Source organism: Globicephala melas, chromosome 1 (assembly GCF_963455315.2).
Source record: "Globicephala melas chromosome 1, mGloMel1.2, whole genome shotgun sequence".
NCBI lineage: Eukaryota > Metazoa > Chordata > Mammalia > Artiodactyla > Delphinidae > Globicephala > Globicephala melas.
Genome location: NC_083314.1, coordinates 67,205,671 through 67,224,563, shown reverse-complemented (window position 1 = coordinate 67,224,563; position 18,893 = coordinate 67,205,671). Strand labels below are relative to the sequence as shown.

Genomic DNA, 18,893 nt, shown 5'->3' with positions numbered 1-18,893 from the left:
TGCTAATACATAGGATAACAATAGGATTTTTTAAAAATCTCGATTGAAGATTGCTTCTAATGCTTAAAAACTGAAATGATAGACTAAATTTAAGGTTATGAAACTTAATAGAGATGAATCTAATTTCCTGCATTTGGATGCAAAGATCTGATTGCATAGGTACAAATGGGGAAGGACACCCTTAGCAACAAAATATGGAAGACTTAAAAGGTTTTAGCTGACTTGGAGAACAATGCGAGTTGGCAGAATGAGATGGCTGTTCCAGAAATGAATGTGGCCCTAAACTACTTGACCGTAATAGTGTCTAGATCTGTGCTTTCCAGTACAGCCACTAGCCACATAGGACAATTTACATTTAAATTTATGCTATACTATATAAATAAAACAAACAAAAATATCAGCTCTTTAGTTGCTCTAACCACATTTCAAGTGTTCAGTAGCCTTTGAGGATTAGATAGGATTTGAACCCAGGCCTGACTCTCAAATCCATGCTTTTTCCATTGTACCCCACTACCACTTTGAGGAGCTGAAACATTTAAGGATAGAATGCCCTGGTCAGCAATTGAAGATGGTCAGCTTTGGCCAGGTGACTGCCTGGAGTCCTCAGGGCATTGGATGAAAAAGCTGGACTAGATCAGTGTTGGTTCATGAGAAATTTTCACCAGTGGAGAGCAAAATAAGAAAAATGAGGACTGTTTTCATAAAGCTTTAACTTGTATTCTTTTTTACATTAAAATGTCCCTTTATGAAATGATGGTGGTGATGAATAGTATGGTTTTTTTGTTCCTGACTTAAAAAGAAAGATAATATAATTAAAAATTTGTAATAAGCTAGGGTTGTGGTTTGGGTTGATTTTATTTTGATTTTTGCCTTTTTGGTTTGATAAGAAATGCACCTAAAGAGATTGGAGAACTTGTTAAGGTTTCTTTTCTCATCAGAGTATAGGAGGCATCAGTGAAGCAGGGCAGGGGAGACATGGAGACAAAGTTGGGTTTTCACTTTGTTTGAAGTCTTAACAGGGTATGCTTTTCAAAGTAATATGATCCATCTTTGTCATTTTGCTATTATAGAATAGGCCCAAAGGAAGTTTTATAAGGAACCCAACACATGAAAGGGTGCTGTGGTTGAAGTGGGGAACCCAGAGCTCTGCCTTTTCATTTCCCTGTTTCCTCCACCAACACACTTCCAGGGCATGCAAGGGCTGGGCAGAATCCAGTTTGTATCAATGCCATAGAGAATAACCCTGCCTGGCAAGCTAGTTTCTATTAAATTCCCTGGTCTCATGGAGGAAAAAAAAAAAGGGCATAAGTACTGCTTCCACTCACCACTGTTCCACAGGGTACATTCCAAAGAGTCAGTTTATTTCTATGGAAAAACACATTCTGAGTTCTGTTACAGGTGGAAATTAGAGAACCATACCAGTCTACCGTTGCTCCATACTGAACCTCAAGTATCCCCCCCCCCCGCAGGTAGCTATATGCCCTTGAGTTTATTAGCCTCCCTAAGCCTCCATTTGCCCAGCTGTAGGTTGAGGATAATGATAATACTTACTGTATAAGGTTCTTTTTTTAAAATTGAAGTATAGTTGATTTACAATGTTGTGTTAGTTTCTGGTATACAGCAAAGTAATTCAGTTTCATGTATATATATATATTCTTTTCAGATTCTTTTCCATTATAGTTTATTACAAGGTATTGAATACAGTTCCCTGTGCTATACAGTAGGTCCTTGTTGCTTATCTATTTTACATATAGTTTGTATCTGCTAAGCCCAAATTCCTAACTTATCCCTCCCCCATCCCCTTTCCCCTTTGGAAACCATAAGTTTGTTTTCTATGTCTGTGAATGTATTTGTTTTATAAATAAGTTCATTTGTATCATTTTTTAGATTCCACATATAAGTGATATTATTTGATATGTCTTTGTCTGACTTATTTCACTTAGTATGATAATCTCTATATCCATCCATGTTGCTGCAAATGGCATTATTTCATTTTTTTCATACCTGAGTAATATTCCATTATACACACACACACACACACACACACCACATCTTCTTTATCCATTCATCTGTCAATGGACATTTAGATTGCTTCCATGTCTTGGCTATTGTAAATAGTGCTTCTATGAACATTGGGGTGCATGTATCTTTTCGAAGTATGGTTTTCTCCAAATATATGCTCAGGAGTGGGACTGCTGGATCACATGGCAACTCTATTTTTAGTTGTTTAAGGAGCCTCCATACTGTTCTCCATAGTGGCTGTACCAATTTACATTCCCACCAACAGTGTAGAAGGGTTCCCATTTCTTCACACCCTCTCCAGCATTTATTATTTGTAGACTTTTCGATGATGGCCATTCTGACCAGTGTGAGGTGATACCTCACTGTAATTTTGATTTGCATTTTTCTAATCCATTGCTAATTAGCAGTGTTGAGCTTTTTTTTATGTGTCTGTTAGCCATCTGTATGTCTTCTTTGGAGAAATGTCTGTTTATATCTTCTGCCCATTTTCTGATTGGGTTTTGTTTTTCTGGTTATTGAGCTGTATGAGCTGTTTGTATATTTTGGAAATTAAGCCCTTGTGGGTCGCATCGTTTGCAAATATTTTCTCCCCGTCTATAGGTTGTCTTGTCACTTTATGGTTTCCTTTGCTGTGCAAAAGCTGGTAAGTTTGATTAGGTCCCATTTGTTTATTTTGCTTTTATTTCTATTGCCTTGGCAGACTGACCTAAGAAAACATTGCTATGATTTAATATCAGAGAATGTTTTGCCTATGTTCTCTTCTCGGAGTTTTATGGTGTAATGTCTTATATTTAAGTCTTTAAGCCCTTTTGAGTTTATTTTTGTGTATGGTGTGAAGGAGTGTTCTAACTTCATTGATTTACATGCAGTTTTCCAACTTTCCCAACACCATTTGCTGAAGAGACTGTCTTTTCTCCACTGTATATTCTTGCCTCCTTTGTCAAAGGTTAATTGACTGTGGGTGTGTGGGTTTATTTCTGGTCTCTCTGTTCTGTTCCACTGATCCATGTTTGTTTTTGTGCCAATACCATGCTGTTCTGATTACTGTAGCTTTGTAGTATTGTCTGAAGTCTGAGAGGGTCATGCCTCCAGCTTTGTTCTTTTTCCTCAGGATTGCTTTGGCAATCTGGGTCTTTCATGGTTCCATATAAATTTTAGGATAATTTGTTCTAGTTCTGTGAAAAATATCATGGGTAATTTGATAGGGATCACATTAAATCTGTAGATTGCTTTGGGTAGTGTGGCCACTTTAACAATACAAATTCTTCCAATCCAAGAGCATGGGATAACTTTCCATTTCTTTGAATCATCTTCAGTTTCCTTTATCAAGGTTTTACAGTTCTCAGATATAAATCTTTCACCTCCTTGGTCAGGTTTATTCCTATGTATTTTTTAAATGTGATTTTAAAAGGGACTTTTTTCTTACTTTCCTTTTCTGATATTTCACTGTTAGCGTAAAGAAATGCAACCAATTTCTGTATGTTAATCTTGTATCCTGCTACCTTGCTGAATTCGTTTTATCAGTTCTAGTAGTTTTTATGTGGCATCTTTAGGATTTTCTAAATATAGTATCATGTTATCTGCATGTAATGACAATTTTACCTCTTCCCTTCCAATTTGGATACCTTTTATATCATTTTCTTTTCTGATTGCTGTGGCAAGGATTTCCAGTACTATGTTGAACAGAAGTGGGCATCCTTCTCTTGTTCCAGATTTTAGCAGGAAGGCTTTCAGCTTTTCACCACTGAGTATTATGTTCACTGTTAATTGTGTTGAGATATGTTCCCTCTATACCCACTTTGGTAAGAGGTTTTATCATGAATGGATGTTGAATTTTATCAATTGCTTTTTCTGTGTCTATTGAAATGATCATGTGGTTTTTGTCTTTTCTTTTGTTGATGTGGTGTGTCACATCAAATGACTTGTGTATTTTTTAAAATCAAATCGTATCGGGAGAAGTAATTTATTTTATGGAAAAGTTTTAAGGCTTATCCCATTGAAACAAAGGAAAAGTTGAACCAAAGAAAACTTTACAATAGATTATATTGCATGAGCTCCAACAGGTAATGGGAAATATATGTACATATTAGATTACATATACTTTGAATAAACAAAGAAGTATTACTATGATGTTAATATTTTCATGTGACCAACACTGAAGGATAAATTATGCTTGTAACTGGACTATAAATTAATAGTTCACCTGGTTTCTCTATGCCAATAGAAAAGACTTCTGACTTTTGATTAGATAGCTATAAGCTGCATACTTTTTCCAAGTAAACTAAGCAGTTTTGTTTTGTTTTGATTTGCATATGTTGAGCCATCCTTGTGACCCTGGGATCATGGTGTATGATCATTTTAATGTTTTGTAGGATTTGGTTTTCTAATATTTTTGTTGAGAATTTTTGCATCTATATTCATCAGAGATATTGGCCTGTAGTTTTCTTTTTTGTTAGTGTCCTTGGTTTTGGTATCAGGGTGATGATGGCTTCATAGAATGACTTTGGGAGTGTTCCCTCCTCTTCAGTCTTTTGGAAGAGTTTGAGAAGGATTGGTATAAGTTCTTCTTTGTATGTTTGGTAGAATTTTCCAGTGAAGCCATCTGGTCCTGGACTTTTCTTTGCAGGGAGTTTTTTAAATTGCAGATTAGTGATTGGTCTGTGCAAATTATCTACTCCTTCTTGATTCAGTTTTGGTGGGCTCTATGTTTCTAGAAACTTGTCTATTTCTTCTAGGTTGTTCAATTTGTTGACATATAATTGTTCATAGTATTCTCTTATGGTTTTTAATATTTCTGTGGTATCAGTTGTTATTTCTCTTCTTTCATTTATTTTATTTGGATCTTCTTTCTTTTCATCTTGGTGAGCCTGCCCAGAGGTTTATCAATTTTATTTTTTCAAAAAACATGCTCTTGGGACTTCCCTGGTGATGCAGTGGTTAAGAATCTGCCTGCCAATGCAGGGGACATGGGTTCGATCCCTGGTCCGGGAAGATCCCACATGCCGCGGAGCAACTAAGCCCATGTGCCACAACTACTTAGCCTGCACTCTACAGCCCCCACACCACAACTACTGAAGCCTGTGCACCCTAGAGCCCACATGCTGCAACTACTGAGCCCATGCTCCACAACAAGAGGTACCACTGCAATGAGAAACCTGTGCACCGCAACGAAGAGTAGCCCCTGCTCACCACAACTAGAGAAAGTCTGTGTGCAGCAATGAAGACCCAACTCAGCCAAAAAAAAAAAAGCAACATGCTCTTGATTTGATTTTTTTCTATTGTTTTTTACTCTCTATTTTATTTATTTACTCTTTGATCTTTATTATTTCCTTCATTCTGCTGACTTTAGGTTTTGTTTGTTCCTTTTCTAATTCTTTTAGGTGGTAGGTTAGGTTGTTTGAGATTTTTCTGTTTTTTGATTAAGGCCTGTATTGCTATGAACTTCCCTCTTAGGACTGCTTTTGCTGCATCCCATAGATTTTGTTTAGTTGTGTTTTCATTGTCAGTTGTCTCAAGGTATTTTTTAAATTTCTTCTTTGATTTCATTGTTGACCCATTGGGTTTTTTTGGAGCGTGTTGTTTAGTCTCCGTGTAATCATTTTTTTTCCTCGTTTCTCTTTCTGTGTGGTTTTTTTTTTTTTTTTTTTTGGTCTGCGTTGGGTCTTCACTGCTGCACAGGCTTTCTCTAGTTGCGGCAAATGGGGGCTACTCTTTCTTGTGGTGTGCAGGCTTCTCATTGTGGTGGCTTCTGTTGTTGCGGAGCATGGGCTCTAGGCGTGCAGGCTTCAGTAGTTGCAGCACACAGGCTCAGTAGTTGTGAATCGCGGGCTTAGCTGCTCCGTGGCATGTGGGATCTTCCCAGACCAGGGATCGAACCTGGGTCCCCTGCATTGGCAGGTGGATTCTTAACCACTGCGCCACCAGGGAAGTCCCTGTGGTTGATTTTTAGTTTCATGCTGTTGTGGTCAGAAAAGATGATTGAAATCATTTCTACCCTCTTAAATTTGTTGAGGTTTGTTTTGTGTATTAGTATGTGGTCTATCCTAGAGAATGTTCCATGTGTGCTTGAAGAGAATGTGTATTGTTTTTTTTTGGATGTAATGTCCTGAAAATATCAGTTAAGTCTAACTGTTCTATTGTGTCATTTAGGATCTCTTTTGCCTTATTGATTTTCTGTCTGGAAGATCTGTCCCTTGATGTCAGTGGGGTGTTAACGTCTCCTACTATTATTGTATTCCCATCAATTTCTCCCTTTATGTCTGTTAGTATTTGTTTTATGTATTTAGGTGCTCCTATATTGGGAGCATATATGTTAAGAAGTATAATATCCTCTTCTTTTATTGATCCTTTTATCATTATATAGTGTCCTTTTTTTAATCTTTCTTTATAGTCTTGTTTTAAAGTCTATTTTTTTCTGATATGGATCTTGCTACACCCTCGTTCTCCTGTTATTCCCATTTGCAAGAAATCTTTTTCCATCCCCTCACTTTCAATCTGTGTGTCCTTCGTCCTAAAGTGGATCTCTTATAGGCAACATATTGTAGGCTCTTGTTTTATTATCCAATCTGCCACTCTATGTCTTTTAATCAGAGCATTTAGTCCATTAACATTTAAGGTAATTAATAGATATGTATTTTTTTTTGCCATTTTAAACCTTGTTTCCCAGTTGATTTTGTATTTCTTCTTTGTTCCTTTCTTTTTGTTTTTCCTTTTGTGGTTTGATGGTTATTTTCGTATTATGCTTGCGTTCTCTTCTTTTTGTGAATCTATTGTATGTTTTTGTTTGTGGTTACCCTGGTTTTCAAGTATGTTAAACCATTACTATATCTATTTGCTTTAGATTGGTAGTCATATAAGCTCAAACACATTCTAAGAAAAAAAATCTATATTTTTCTTACTCCCATCCCCCACATTTTATGATTCTGATATCCTCTTTTACATCTTCATGCTTATCCTTTTGCTGTTCATTGTAGTTATAATCACTTCCACAAAAAATTTTTGATTTTTTTAAAATCTATATACTGGCTTATTTTAGTGTTTTACTTTCCTATTGTGATTTTCTCTTTCCTTTATAGATTCTTGCTTCTTTTCTATTTAGAGAAGATTCTCAATCTTTCTTTCAGGATAGATTTAGTCTTGCTGTACTTTTAAATTTTTGCATGTCTGAGAAATTCTTTCTCTCTCCTTGTATGATCAGGCCACCCAAGACGGTTTTTCTCCTGCTGTGTACATCCCCTTCTCAACCAGTGCCTGCTTCCCCTATACCCTACTCACATGACTGACCTTCCTACACATACTTGCCCCCACCTCAGCTAGTTCTTCCTACATATTTGCCCCTAGCTAATGACTGTTCTAACCTTTAGATCAGAATATCTCCACCATGATTGATAGCTTATCAAAGGGGCAGTGAGGGGGTGTTCCCCTCCGCTAGTTTCCCTGGTAACCAATAAGCCAACCTGACCTCAATTCTCCCTATAATGGGTAACCTTGCCCTCACCCCAGGAACAAAGATTGCCACCATGTCCTGCCCATCTGCCACACACAGTGGGGTGTTGCTCCAGGACCCTGCTTCAGTCATGTAAGATTCCCCCATCCGTTAAACCATTAATGTCTCTGTCACTGACTCGGGGCTCTTTCTTTGGTCTCAAGGATGGACAAGTACAGAGCTTGTAGGCCTGCAGGGTGCAGCCCAACAATTGACAAAGCCAGCAAGGAGACCCAGGAAACTCCTGTGAGCACAGAGATATCAGGAAATAAGGACAGGGAATGGAAAGTTGCAGGGACTGTCCACTAACACATGGGGTACAAAAGTTGTGGGAGAAATCCCAGTGTGGCCGTCCACTACACATGGGGCCCATAAGTTGCAGGGGAAATCCTGGGGTGGCTATCCACTAGTATGTGGGGCCCTGTGGTGGCTGTCCTTGATGAATGAGGGCTGACAAGAGAGTATGGAGAACAATGGCCTAATGGCTCTGCTACTGTATTAAAATGAGCCTTTTGTAATTGGTTTGGCTTTAATCTTGGGTGTATGCATGAGTGCCCCAGTATATGAGTCCAAATCCTGTTGTCTCTCCTTGGTTTTGACCCTTGTTAGGGGGTCCTGGTAACTTGAGTGCTGATGCATGTTCCTCTGAAAGTGATGGATATGAATGTGAGTGAATGATATGTACTACTGTCTATCACTATTATTTGTTTAAACTGAATTAGCTATTCAGAAATTGAAAAAATTCCATGAAAATGTCCAAGATGGGACTCTTGACATTCTAAAACGGGTTTCTGCATATGCCATCAGAGGAAATTAGCTTTCTAGAAGGAAATGGTATTTCTCTTCCTGTGCCTTTGAGATGTAAATAATCTACCTGTGAGTGAAGGGGGAAAAAGAGACCCTCTTAAACTCTAGGAAAACTGTGAGGTCTCTGTGTCTATATAGATATATGTATGTCTATGTGTACCTTATAAATATGATGTGTCTCTGTCTCCAAATGGCATGGTGAAGATTGGTTTGTGGATGAGCTCTGTTTAATTGGCTTAAAAGAAATTAAGCACTTACATAAATTCTCAGAAAGATAAAAGAAACTGTCCAGAATGAATTTCAGGTTCACATGATCTGGGAAATATTCAGTACTGAACTGATATCTGCTATTGAAACTACTTAAGCTTGTTGGTTTGATTAATATAGATATGTCTTTAGAGTCATCAGTGTTAAGTATAATACTTCTGTTGTACCTAGGTTTACAAGAGGTAAAATAAGACCTTAATATATCTGTTGCAAATCTGTCAGCAAGGAAAATAACTTGGGGACTTCCCTGGTGGCGCAGTGGTTAAGAATTCGCCTGCCAATGCAGGGGACACAGGATCGAGCCCTGGTCCGGGAAGATCCCACGTGCTGTGGAGCAACTAAGCCAGTGTGCCACAACTCCTAAGCCTGCCCTCTGGAGCCCACATGCCACAACTGCTGAAGCCCGTGCGCCTAGAGCCCATCTCCACAACAAGAGAAGCCACCACAATGAGAAGCCCATGCACCACAACGAAGAGTAGCCCTCGCTCACCACAACTAGAGAAAGCCTGCACACAGCAGCGAAGACCCAACGCAGCCAAAAATTAATTAATTAAAAAAAGAAAAGAACTTGATATAATGAAACTTTAAGGAAATGTAAATGAGATAAGAGATTTGGGACAAACTCTCTAGGAATTACTATGTTTTGGGAATGTCTATCTAAAATAGTCTCTCCAGATTTTGGCAACTTGAAACTAAATGAAGAGAATTCATTGACTATCTGGGTCATTTCAAATAGGATAAAATATTGGAACATTAATTGCCAGGTGGGTCTAAGTTTACCTACCTTTGCCTTCTTAGGAGAGGAAGACTAAAGCGTAAGTTTTCCAATCAGGAAATGCTGGTATAAAAAAAGTTCACAATTACTTACTCCTTGGTTTTTGCCAGAGATTGAGGTTTTTAAGGGTTAAGATTATAATGTCATAATTTTAGTTATTATAACCAAGTTTCTTTATTGATTACATTGTAATCAGATGTTTAACTATACCTTTTTAAGTCTTCTGTCATTTATAGACAATTATTGTTGTACTCTGATGCTCCTGCAAAAAGTGCTCCATCTTCAAGAACATTCATAGGAAGGACTTTTTGACAAGCACAAGTCTCAGAAGTTTCAGCTCACAGTGCTGAACTGGGTAAGAAATCAAACAATGCTAATGGAAAACCTGATGATCTCATAAAAAGTTAAAAGGATTGGTTACTGAGTGAACTGGTATATATGGTTATAATTTTTATGGTTTTTGTCTGGAGTATTACTGGTTTTGATCTATGTTTTCCAGATATAGGGAAGCCCTTCCCTTCAAGTTAGTTATGACTTCCAGCAATTTGTTAAACTATACCTTTGGGTAGAATTGAAACATTCTTCTTTTCTCTCTACCTGGTCCCTCCAGAAATTGAAGACTCTTGGGTTCCAAGCAGGTGAATGGGAAAGACTGTCTCCTGGCATGTGCAGGAATCTCAATATTTGGGGGACTTCTACAAGAGGGGACTCCACCAAGGCAGAGTTGATGGCAGGCCTTGGTATGGCTTTCCTGGCCTTGAGGGGCCTTTTGGGAACTCAGTCTGAGACTTCTGAGGAATTCCACAACAGCCAGTTTGGAGGAGCCTAGGTGGCCACTGTAGGTGTGATTTTGGACATATTCCTGTATTACTGAAAACTTGTTCTCTGAACTATATTACAGACCTGCACAAAAACGACAGGCAGCTGTGGTTGATATTATCTCAGAATACGGATACGGCTTGTATTTTGCTTAATGGTCATGATCTTCCCTGTGTTGTGCCTGTCAGGTGTCTTACATTTTGTTCCTAGCCTGAGTGGAGGAAATCTATTTGAGGACTGAGCAGCAACAATAACCTCACTGAGAAAAGAGTCTAATTGCTGGGTTAATGGCAACAGCAAGATGCCGTTTTTGTCTTCCTCTGGATTTCCATGAAAAATCGACCTGGCTAATGTGACCATGTGGAGACGACTGACAGTGGCGGGGTGGGGGAGGGGCAGGGGAAGACCCTTACCATCGTCCTGTCCCACATGCCAGTACGTCAGAAGGACCCTGTCGGTAAACATTACCATGTAACACATCATACACTTTGACTGCCCATGAGCCCCCCACCCAGGCTATGCTGTGTGGAGTGGAATAGGCTGGCTTCTGGACACACATGTCCAACTAGTGTGATTAACTGTTTTTTTGTTTGGAAAGACCTAATGCGTCCACCCCTAACAAAACATGGGGTAACTGCTGACTCCACCAGAATGTATTTTTTAGAGCCGAGGCCTTCTCCTCCCCATGGGGGTTGCTCGGGATTTGTGAAAAACAGGGTTGGCCTTACCTTCTTTATAACCAGACAGGGCACTGCTGCTATTGACTCCCTCTCCATTACCCCAGTAAGTGCTTGGCTCCAAAATTTGCCCACATTCTGGCAAATGACTGTTCTTAGCCTACTAGGTATCTTACTCTTGATGCTCTTTGGCTGCTGCCATCTGTATTTGTGGCATCTGGCTGCAGTGCCCCCCTACACACCTGACCCCAGGGATATCACAGAAGAAGGGCAGACCAAGATTGTGAGGGTCGTGCAGCGTACGTAGGGGTGGAGTGTATGATCAGGCCACCAAGATGGCTGCTCTCTGCACATCCCCTGCTCAACCAGTGCCTGCTTCACCTACACCCTACTCACATGACTGACCTTCCTACATACTTGCCCCCAACCCAGCTAGTGATTGTTCTAATCTTCAGATCAGAATATCTCCACCATGATAACTTATTAATCGGGTGGTGAAGAGCATGCCCCTCTGCTAGTTTCCCTGGTAACTGATAAGCCATCCTGACCTCAATTCCCCCTATAACTGGTAACCTCGCCCTCGCCCCAGGAACAAAGACTGCTGCCATGTCCTACCCACTGTCTGCCACACATGGTGGGGTGTCGTCCCAGGATCTTGCTTCAGACATAAAAGATCCACCACCCTTTAAACCACTGAGGTCTCTATCACTGACTCCAGGATCTTTCTTTGGTCTCAAGGATGGGCAAGTACAAGGCTTGTAGGCCTGCAGGGTGCAGCCCAACACTCCTTCTATTGTAAATGATACTCTCCCTGGGTAGAGTATCCTAGGTTGCAGATATTTCCCTTTCAGGACTTGGAATGCATCTTGCCACTCCCTCTGGCCTGCAACGTTTCTGTAGAGAAACCAGCTGATAGCCTTATGGAGGTTCCCTCTGTTTTTCTCTCGCTGCCTTCAGGATGCCTGCTTTAACTTTTCCCATTTTAATTATTAGATGTCTTGGTGTAGGTCAGTTTGGGTTCATCTTGTTTGGGACCTTCTGTGCTTCCTGTACCTGGATATCTGTTTCCTTCTTTAGGTTTGGGAAGTTTTCCACCAAAATCTCTTCAAGTTCATTTTTGATCCCCTTTTTCTCCTTCTGGGATCCCTATTATGTGTAGATCGGCTCACTTTACATTATCCCATAGGTTTCATATATTGCTTTCATTTTTTTCCATTAGTCTGTCTGCTGTTCTGACTGGGTGATTTCAGTTATTTTATCTTCCAGATCACTTATTCATTCTTCTGCATCATTTAGTTTGCCCATGGCCAGGACCGTCTGTGTAGGTCTGTTTTCTGCACTGCCCTCCGAGCCTCTGAAGCTCCCTTTCTGTCCCAGCTGATCTCCCAGCCACTGAAGGGGCTTCCCAGAGTGAGGGAACTTTTCCTCTTTCACAGCTCCCTCCCAGGGGAGGTGCTGTCCTAATTATTATTATTATTTTTTTTTACTTTGGGACAGGTGCTGTCCTAATTACTTCTTTTTTTTTCTTTTGTCCTACCCGGTGATCTTTCTTACAGCTTTGGTTGTATGAGATCTTATGCCAGAGTTCAGCAGGTATTCTGTGAGAACTGTTCCACATGTAGATGTATTTTTGATGTATTTGTGGGAGGAGGTGAGTTCCACGTCCTTCTATCCCGCCATCTTGACCTCCACCTGTCCTTACTGTATAAGGTTCTTGAGGATCAAACCTAGCGCGATGCTCCCGTGGCCAAGGGCCAGCTCAGTTTCCAGCACAAGACGTGGTAGGAAGCAGGAGAGCCACCTGCTGGTGAAACTTCATCCATCAAAATCAGCAACCAGGTTATCTTCTTATGTTCCAAGGACACCCCCAGAGTTTGCCCCACTTTCCTTTCATCCCTATATCACTTGCCTCCAAAGATGCTCTCCTAACTCAATCGAAAACAGCTCTCTCAGTTCCCTCTCTTAAGCAGCACTGTCCAATAGAACTTTCTGACATGATGGAAGTATTATTCAACTGCACTGTCCACTATAGTTACCACAACCCATGTGTGGCATCGAGTACTTGAAATGTGATGAGAGCAACTAAAAACCTGAGTTTTTATTTAGTTTTAATTGTATTTAAATAGCTAAATGTGGCTAGTGGCTACTGTACTTGGATAGCACAGCAGTAAAGCAGTGGTTCTCAACCTTGTCTGTCCCCTAAATTCACCCCAGCAGGGACCTTTTAAGAATCCAGATGAGCAGACCACACCCCAAATCAATTAAATTAGAATCTCGGTATTTTGTAAGCTCTTTCTGGGTATTTCAAACATGTGTCCAAAGTTGAGAACCGTTGCTCTAAAACCAGTGTTTGGCAAACTATACTGCGTAAGAACTTCCTGGGGGTCTTGTTAAAATGCAGATTCTGATTCAGAGGCCTGAGGTGAGAACTGAGATTCCACAGGTCAAACAAGCACAGGCTGCTGCCCCTGGGCCACACTGAGTACCAAGGCTCTACCCCAGCCCTTCGAATCCTTTCACTCACGCAAACATTAGGTACTTTCTGAGCCCAGTGGCATGACAGTTCTGGCTTTTAGAGTTTCCATTCTAATCGGAGAAATAATAAGCTTGTAATCTCAAACAGTGATAAATGCTTTGAAGTAAATAAAATAGTGTAGTGGGATGAGGATGTGTGCGGCCAACTGCAGATTTAAGGAGGTGAATGTTTAGCTTTTGGCTTTCAGGAGCCTACAGGTGAAGATCTAGAAAAACATGCTCTCTGGGGAAGAGGGACAGTGAGTGTGAGGCTCCTGAGGCAAGAAAAGGCCTGGCAGAGTAACGCACAGGTGAACGGGGAGAGTGACAGAGGTGGGAATCAGAGAAGGGCAGTGGTGGTCACGGTGAGGAGTTTGGACTGTGTTCTAACTGAACTAAAAGCCGCAGCAGGGCCTTAAGCAAGAGCATGAGGAATGCTGATTTACTCTGAAGAGATCTGCTCACTGCTGATCTGACTTTCTGATAGTTTTTCACAGCATCATTTAACTGCTAAGACTCGGTCTCCTCTTTCCCCTTTGCTGATTTTTTTCCCCCTCACACTGTAAAAAGAAATACAAAGATAGGTCTCTAGGTATAAGAAAAACCAAGGAATCATTTTTACTTCTGAGGAAAGCCAAACTCAGAACTACACATTTCAGAGAAGCTAGGGTGGAGACTCTGCCATTGGAAGAAGCAGGCAAGGAACTCAGGGTTGCCCCCCTTCTCCGGAAGCTCCTGGTGGATGACCTCCGTGGATGGTGTCAGTAAACTGTAGCCCACCTTCCTTCTGCCAGATTCTTGCCTTAGGCAGCAAGAGGACTGAAGGTGTAAGAAATAAAGAGCAGCAGGAGGAAAGAAGGGACCCAGTGGCCACCTTTTGTCTGAAAAAAACCTGCCGAAGTGAGAGACTGCCTCTGTTTGGAGTCACAGAAAAGCCAAGCCAGAGATCAGGACTCTGAGCTATTGCAAAGGAGTAAGCCAACATGGGTCTTGGTTTTCTTCTTTCTCTCATTAATACAATTCCAAAACCACTTCTATCAGTAGCAGTTAAATGACACTGTAGCACAGGAAGCTGTCAACCAAATAAATCTTAAAATGCATACAAAAGGACATGAGTTGAATAAATTTACACGTGGCCTCATGAGGATACAGGGTTAGTTGGCAGTTATTACCTTTAAGAAAATCCTAGGAAAGATATGCACCCAAATGTTAACAGTAGTTACCGCTAGGAGATAATATTAGATGGCAGAAGGAAAAAGAAGGGTACCTTCTGCTTAACTTTCAAAAGTTAATCAAAATATTAGTAGAGGTACTTCCTGGGTGGTCCAGTGGGTAAGACTCCATGCTCCCAATGCAGGGGGCACGGGTTCGATCCCTGGTCAGGGATCTAGATCCCGCATGCCACAACTAAGAGCCTACATGCCACAACTAAAACTTTGCACGCCACAACTAAAGATCCTGCACACCACAACGAAGATCCTGCGTGCCGCAACTAAAGACCTGGTGGAGCCAAATAAATAAATATTAAAAAAAAATACTAGTAGAGAAAAAGGAGACTCCAGGAGCATTTAACTAGATGATACAGCTTCTTCCACATCAAAGGAAGGCCTGGCCTCTTGGTTAAATCATGTTTCCTTAAGTGCATTTTGTACATATTATTACTCTCCTAAGATGCTTCATTAACAAACAAGAATCTCTGTTCAGGTAAATTTGTGAAGTACGATAGCTGATGACATCCTGGAACACACTTTGGACCACGCTGGGTGCGGTAGGCTGCATAATGCCCCCCACCAGCTATGTCACATCTTAAGTTTCGGGACCTGTGAATATTTTATGGCAAAAGGACACTTTGCAGATATGATTATGTTAAGGATCTTGAGATAACAGATTATTATGCACCATCTGGTGGGCCCTCAAGTGGGCTATCGTAAGTGTCCATATAAGAGGGAAGCAGAGGGGGATCTGACCACACAGAGAAACAAGGCAATGGAAGCAGAGACTTGATGCTAAGCTGCTGCTGCTAAACAAAGAGGAGGGGCCATGAGCCACAGAATGCAGCTCTAGAGACTGGAAAAGGAGGGGAAAGATTCTCTCCTAGAGCCTACAGAGGGAGCATGCCCTGCCAACACCCTGGTTTTTGCCCAGTGAAACCATTTTGGACTTCTGACCTCCAGAACTACAAGGTAATAAATGTGCTGTTTTAAAGTCCCCACATTTGTGGTAATTCGTTACAGCAGTCATACGGAATGAATACAATGAGTTAAGGTCTAGGAATCGGGGAAGGAGAGCAGGAAGCGTAAGAGTTAAAGTCCCACATAGCTGGATTGGAACTCTACTCTTCAACTTACTGACTTGGCTGTGGTCCAGGCTTCTCCAATTCTCAGCTTCTTCACCTGAAAATTGGGGCTAACGACTTCCTCATGTTTAGTGTGAGTATTCAATGAGAAGGGAAGTAGCAGATGGATCGCAGGGAGTATTCAAATGTTGGTTCCCTTTCCCTGGCTGTTTTCTCTTCAGAGGAACTGCCAGAAACTTGTCTTCTCCCAGGCAGCTCCTACTGTGGAAGTCACACAAGGACCCAGAGTGACCCCCGAAGACCCAGGGTGAGATCATTGTTGGCCTTGCTCGGTATCATGTATGTGCCCGCTGTGCGAATATCCATCGAGAGAGGCTGATTCAATTGTTCTCATCCTCTAACTACAGTTTCTGCCCATCATAGTAGATAATCAGATGCAGGCCCAGTAACAAGAATCATCCCTTACCTCTTAGCTACCGTGATGATTAATTTTACATGTCAACCTGACTGGGCGATGGGATGCCTGGGTATGTCTATGAGGGTGTTTCCAGAAGAGATCAGCATTTGAACTGGTGAACTGAGTAACGCAGACGGCCCTCCCCATGTGGTGGGAATCATCCAATCCATTCAGGGCCCAAATAGAATAAAAAGGCAGAAGAAGGGCAAACTCACTCTCTCTGCTTGAGCTGAGACATCCATCTTCTTCCCTCAGACAGCAGCACTCCTGGTTTTACACCACCAGCTTTCCTGGATCTCCAGCTTATGGAGAGCAGACTGTGGGCCTTCGCAGCCGCCATAATCACGTAAGCCAATTCCTATAAGAAATCTTCTCTTATACGTATCTGTTCTATTCTATTGGTTCTGGAGAACCCTAATACCACTATTAAATCTAAATTATTCCCCTGAAGGGAAGATAAGAGGGCAAGATGAGGATCACTGCAACAGTCTGAGAAGTCACCATGATCTGACAGCCCTTTAAGGACAGGCCCAGTTTATCTGGGCTGGGAAGAACATGGAGCCCAGAAGTCTGAATGGGCCACTGAAAGTTCATTACAGCAACAGAAGCCTGCCCATGTGTACTCACTGCAAAGAAGGTCAAATCCTCTGCCTTAAACGTTTAACTTTAGCCCTATCCTGTGTCCTCCTATAACCCTGAGATGTGTATAGCTTCAAAACATGACACTGAAAGGACTGACGGTGTGATTTATTTAGTTTCAGTATACTGCAGTGGATTACAAATAATCTGTACGTTTAAAAGGAAACTCTTCTGTCATAAGAGAGCAAGCTGTAACTCAAGGACTGGAGCCGGTTTCCCCCATCCCCGCAGCGCTGGCTCTGGCCAGTCAGCATTCACACCAAACAGACCCGTCTATTAATTAGCCAAGCCCTCTCTCCTGACTGCCAGCCTTCTGAATGGAATGACAAGGGGCCATGTCTTTAAAAACGTCAAGGAGCAGAAATCTCTGCTGATTCCCCCAGGAACCTCTATAAAGGCATGGGTTCTTTAAAGCAAGCTAGAGAATGAACCTGTCAGTGGGTCGGCTCTGTGGAAGAACAATCCTGGTCCCTCCCCCTGTTTTCCAGTAGTGTGCTAGTGGCTCTCAAAGATTTCCCAGAAATTTGCTTTAAGGAAAATCACAGCTTTCTTGATTAGCATCTAAAAGGCACTTACGCATATTTTCACTTAGGAAATTGATTGAGCGATGAAGAGTAACACTGAACCATTCTCTTATCCTGAATGGCCAACATTCTGGATCTAAACTGGTAGGTGGCTGCACCACCGCGGTCAAGAGAGCCGCTTCTCATTATTCCCAGGCCCGGCCGTGTTCACTGGCTTCTCTGCACGTTTTCAAAAAGCAGACTCCACGTCACCCATCTCCACACACACAGTCTTTAGTTGTGAATAATATTCAATTGTCACACGGCCATTCTCTCTGCCAAACCCTGAAAGGAAGAGAAGGGGTGAGGGTGAGCCATTGCGGTAATCCAGCCAGTGACCTGCAGAAACAGGCACTGCTCCCAGGGCTGGAGAAGAGTGCAGAGCCAAGAAGTTCTGGGATCAAGTCCTCAACTGCATGTATTAACTGTGGAGCTAGACGTGGGAAAAGTAACACACTAGCCTTCGGGGATGGGGAACTATTTAGGTTTCATTTCTTACCAGTACGACTCTTAACTTCTAGTATCTACTCTTCTAGACTAAGGTCTAAAAATGTTCAGACTTTCTTATCAAGCATTAGAGCATTCTCTACAATTATCAATCAACCTGATGCCTTTGAAAGTCAGTGCTAACTTAAAACTTAACTCTACATAATAGGCTTATTAACCTTCTCTTATACTAAATCTGTAAGAGCACCTACTATTTATACTCTGTCCACTCACGTGGGGAGTGGACCCTTTAGGCTCTCAGGTTACTCAAAGCCAAGACACTGCCCAATCAATAGTAGATGAGGTTACAGGACAGCCTTCCTTGTGTCCCCTACCCCAGACGGAGGCAGGCTCTGCATCCTAAGAGCAAGGCCCAGTCTCCAAAAATGCACATCTCCAGGGGGCATCATTCCAAATGGGACATACACAATGGCCCTGCTAAGGCCTCACTCTGCCTTTTGTTCCTTTCCAAATCCTCTCAGCATGGAGCCCATTGGGCATGTTAGGCCAGCTTTCTGTCCCTCTCATCTCATATAGGCATATCCATGGGCACTGATCCAAAGATTCAGGTTTAGGGAAGGGAAAGCTGGCCTCAGAGGCCCCACTGAGGCCAAAGCTGCAGATTCCAAACAAACTGAGGGTTATGAATTAATAAAACAGAGCCTTGGTTCCTACCCTGCATTTAGGTCTGTGTTACAGCTCCTCCAGGTACCCCATAGGGACAAGAAGGACTAGTGAAGTATGACTAGAGAATGCCAGAATGATACCAAACGCAATACCAAATAAAACTGTCAAATTAACACCCACCATCTCATCATGATTCATCCGTGTTTATATGTTTGCCAACACGGTGATGGCCATAAATATCTGCCAGGAGAGTAGGGGTCGGACTCTTAGAATGGTGCACCCACAAAGTCCAAACCAATTTTCATACAGAATTGGTGAAATTAGCAACAAACTCCAAAGAAAGAACCTCAAAGTAATGGCTATGTTCCTGATGCCTCAAATCTCCTAACAGACTAGATTTACAAACTTGCCATGGTTAGAACGCCTAGGGGTGGTTTCACACTTAATGGCAATCACAGA

At 41.6% G+C, this 18,893-nt stretch overlaps 1 protein-coding gene across 1 annotated transcript in view; it reads right to left on the bottom strand.

Moving 5' to 3' along the window:
- Nucleotides 1-16,851: 16,851 nt before the first annotated feature.
- ALDH9A1 (aldehyde dehydrogenase 9 family member A1) overlaps nt 16,852-18,893 on the bottom strand; it is a 28,594-nt gene continuing 26,552 nt past the window's right edge. Inside the window, exon 11 of the mRNA XM_030848228.3 lies at nt 16,852-17,606. Within this exon, the coding sequence (XP_030704088.1) occupies nt 17,512-17,606 (95 nt within the window). The 3' untranslated portion in view covers nt 16,852-17,511. The remainder of the gene's footprint in view (nt 17,607-18,893) is intronic.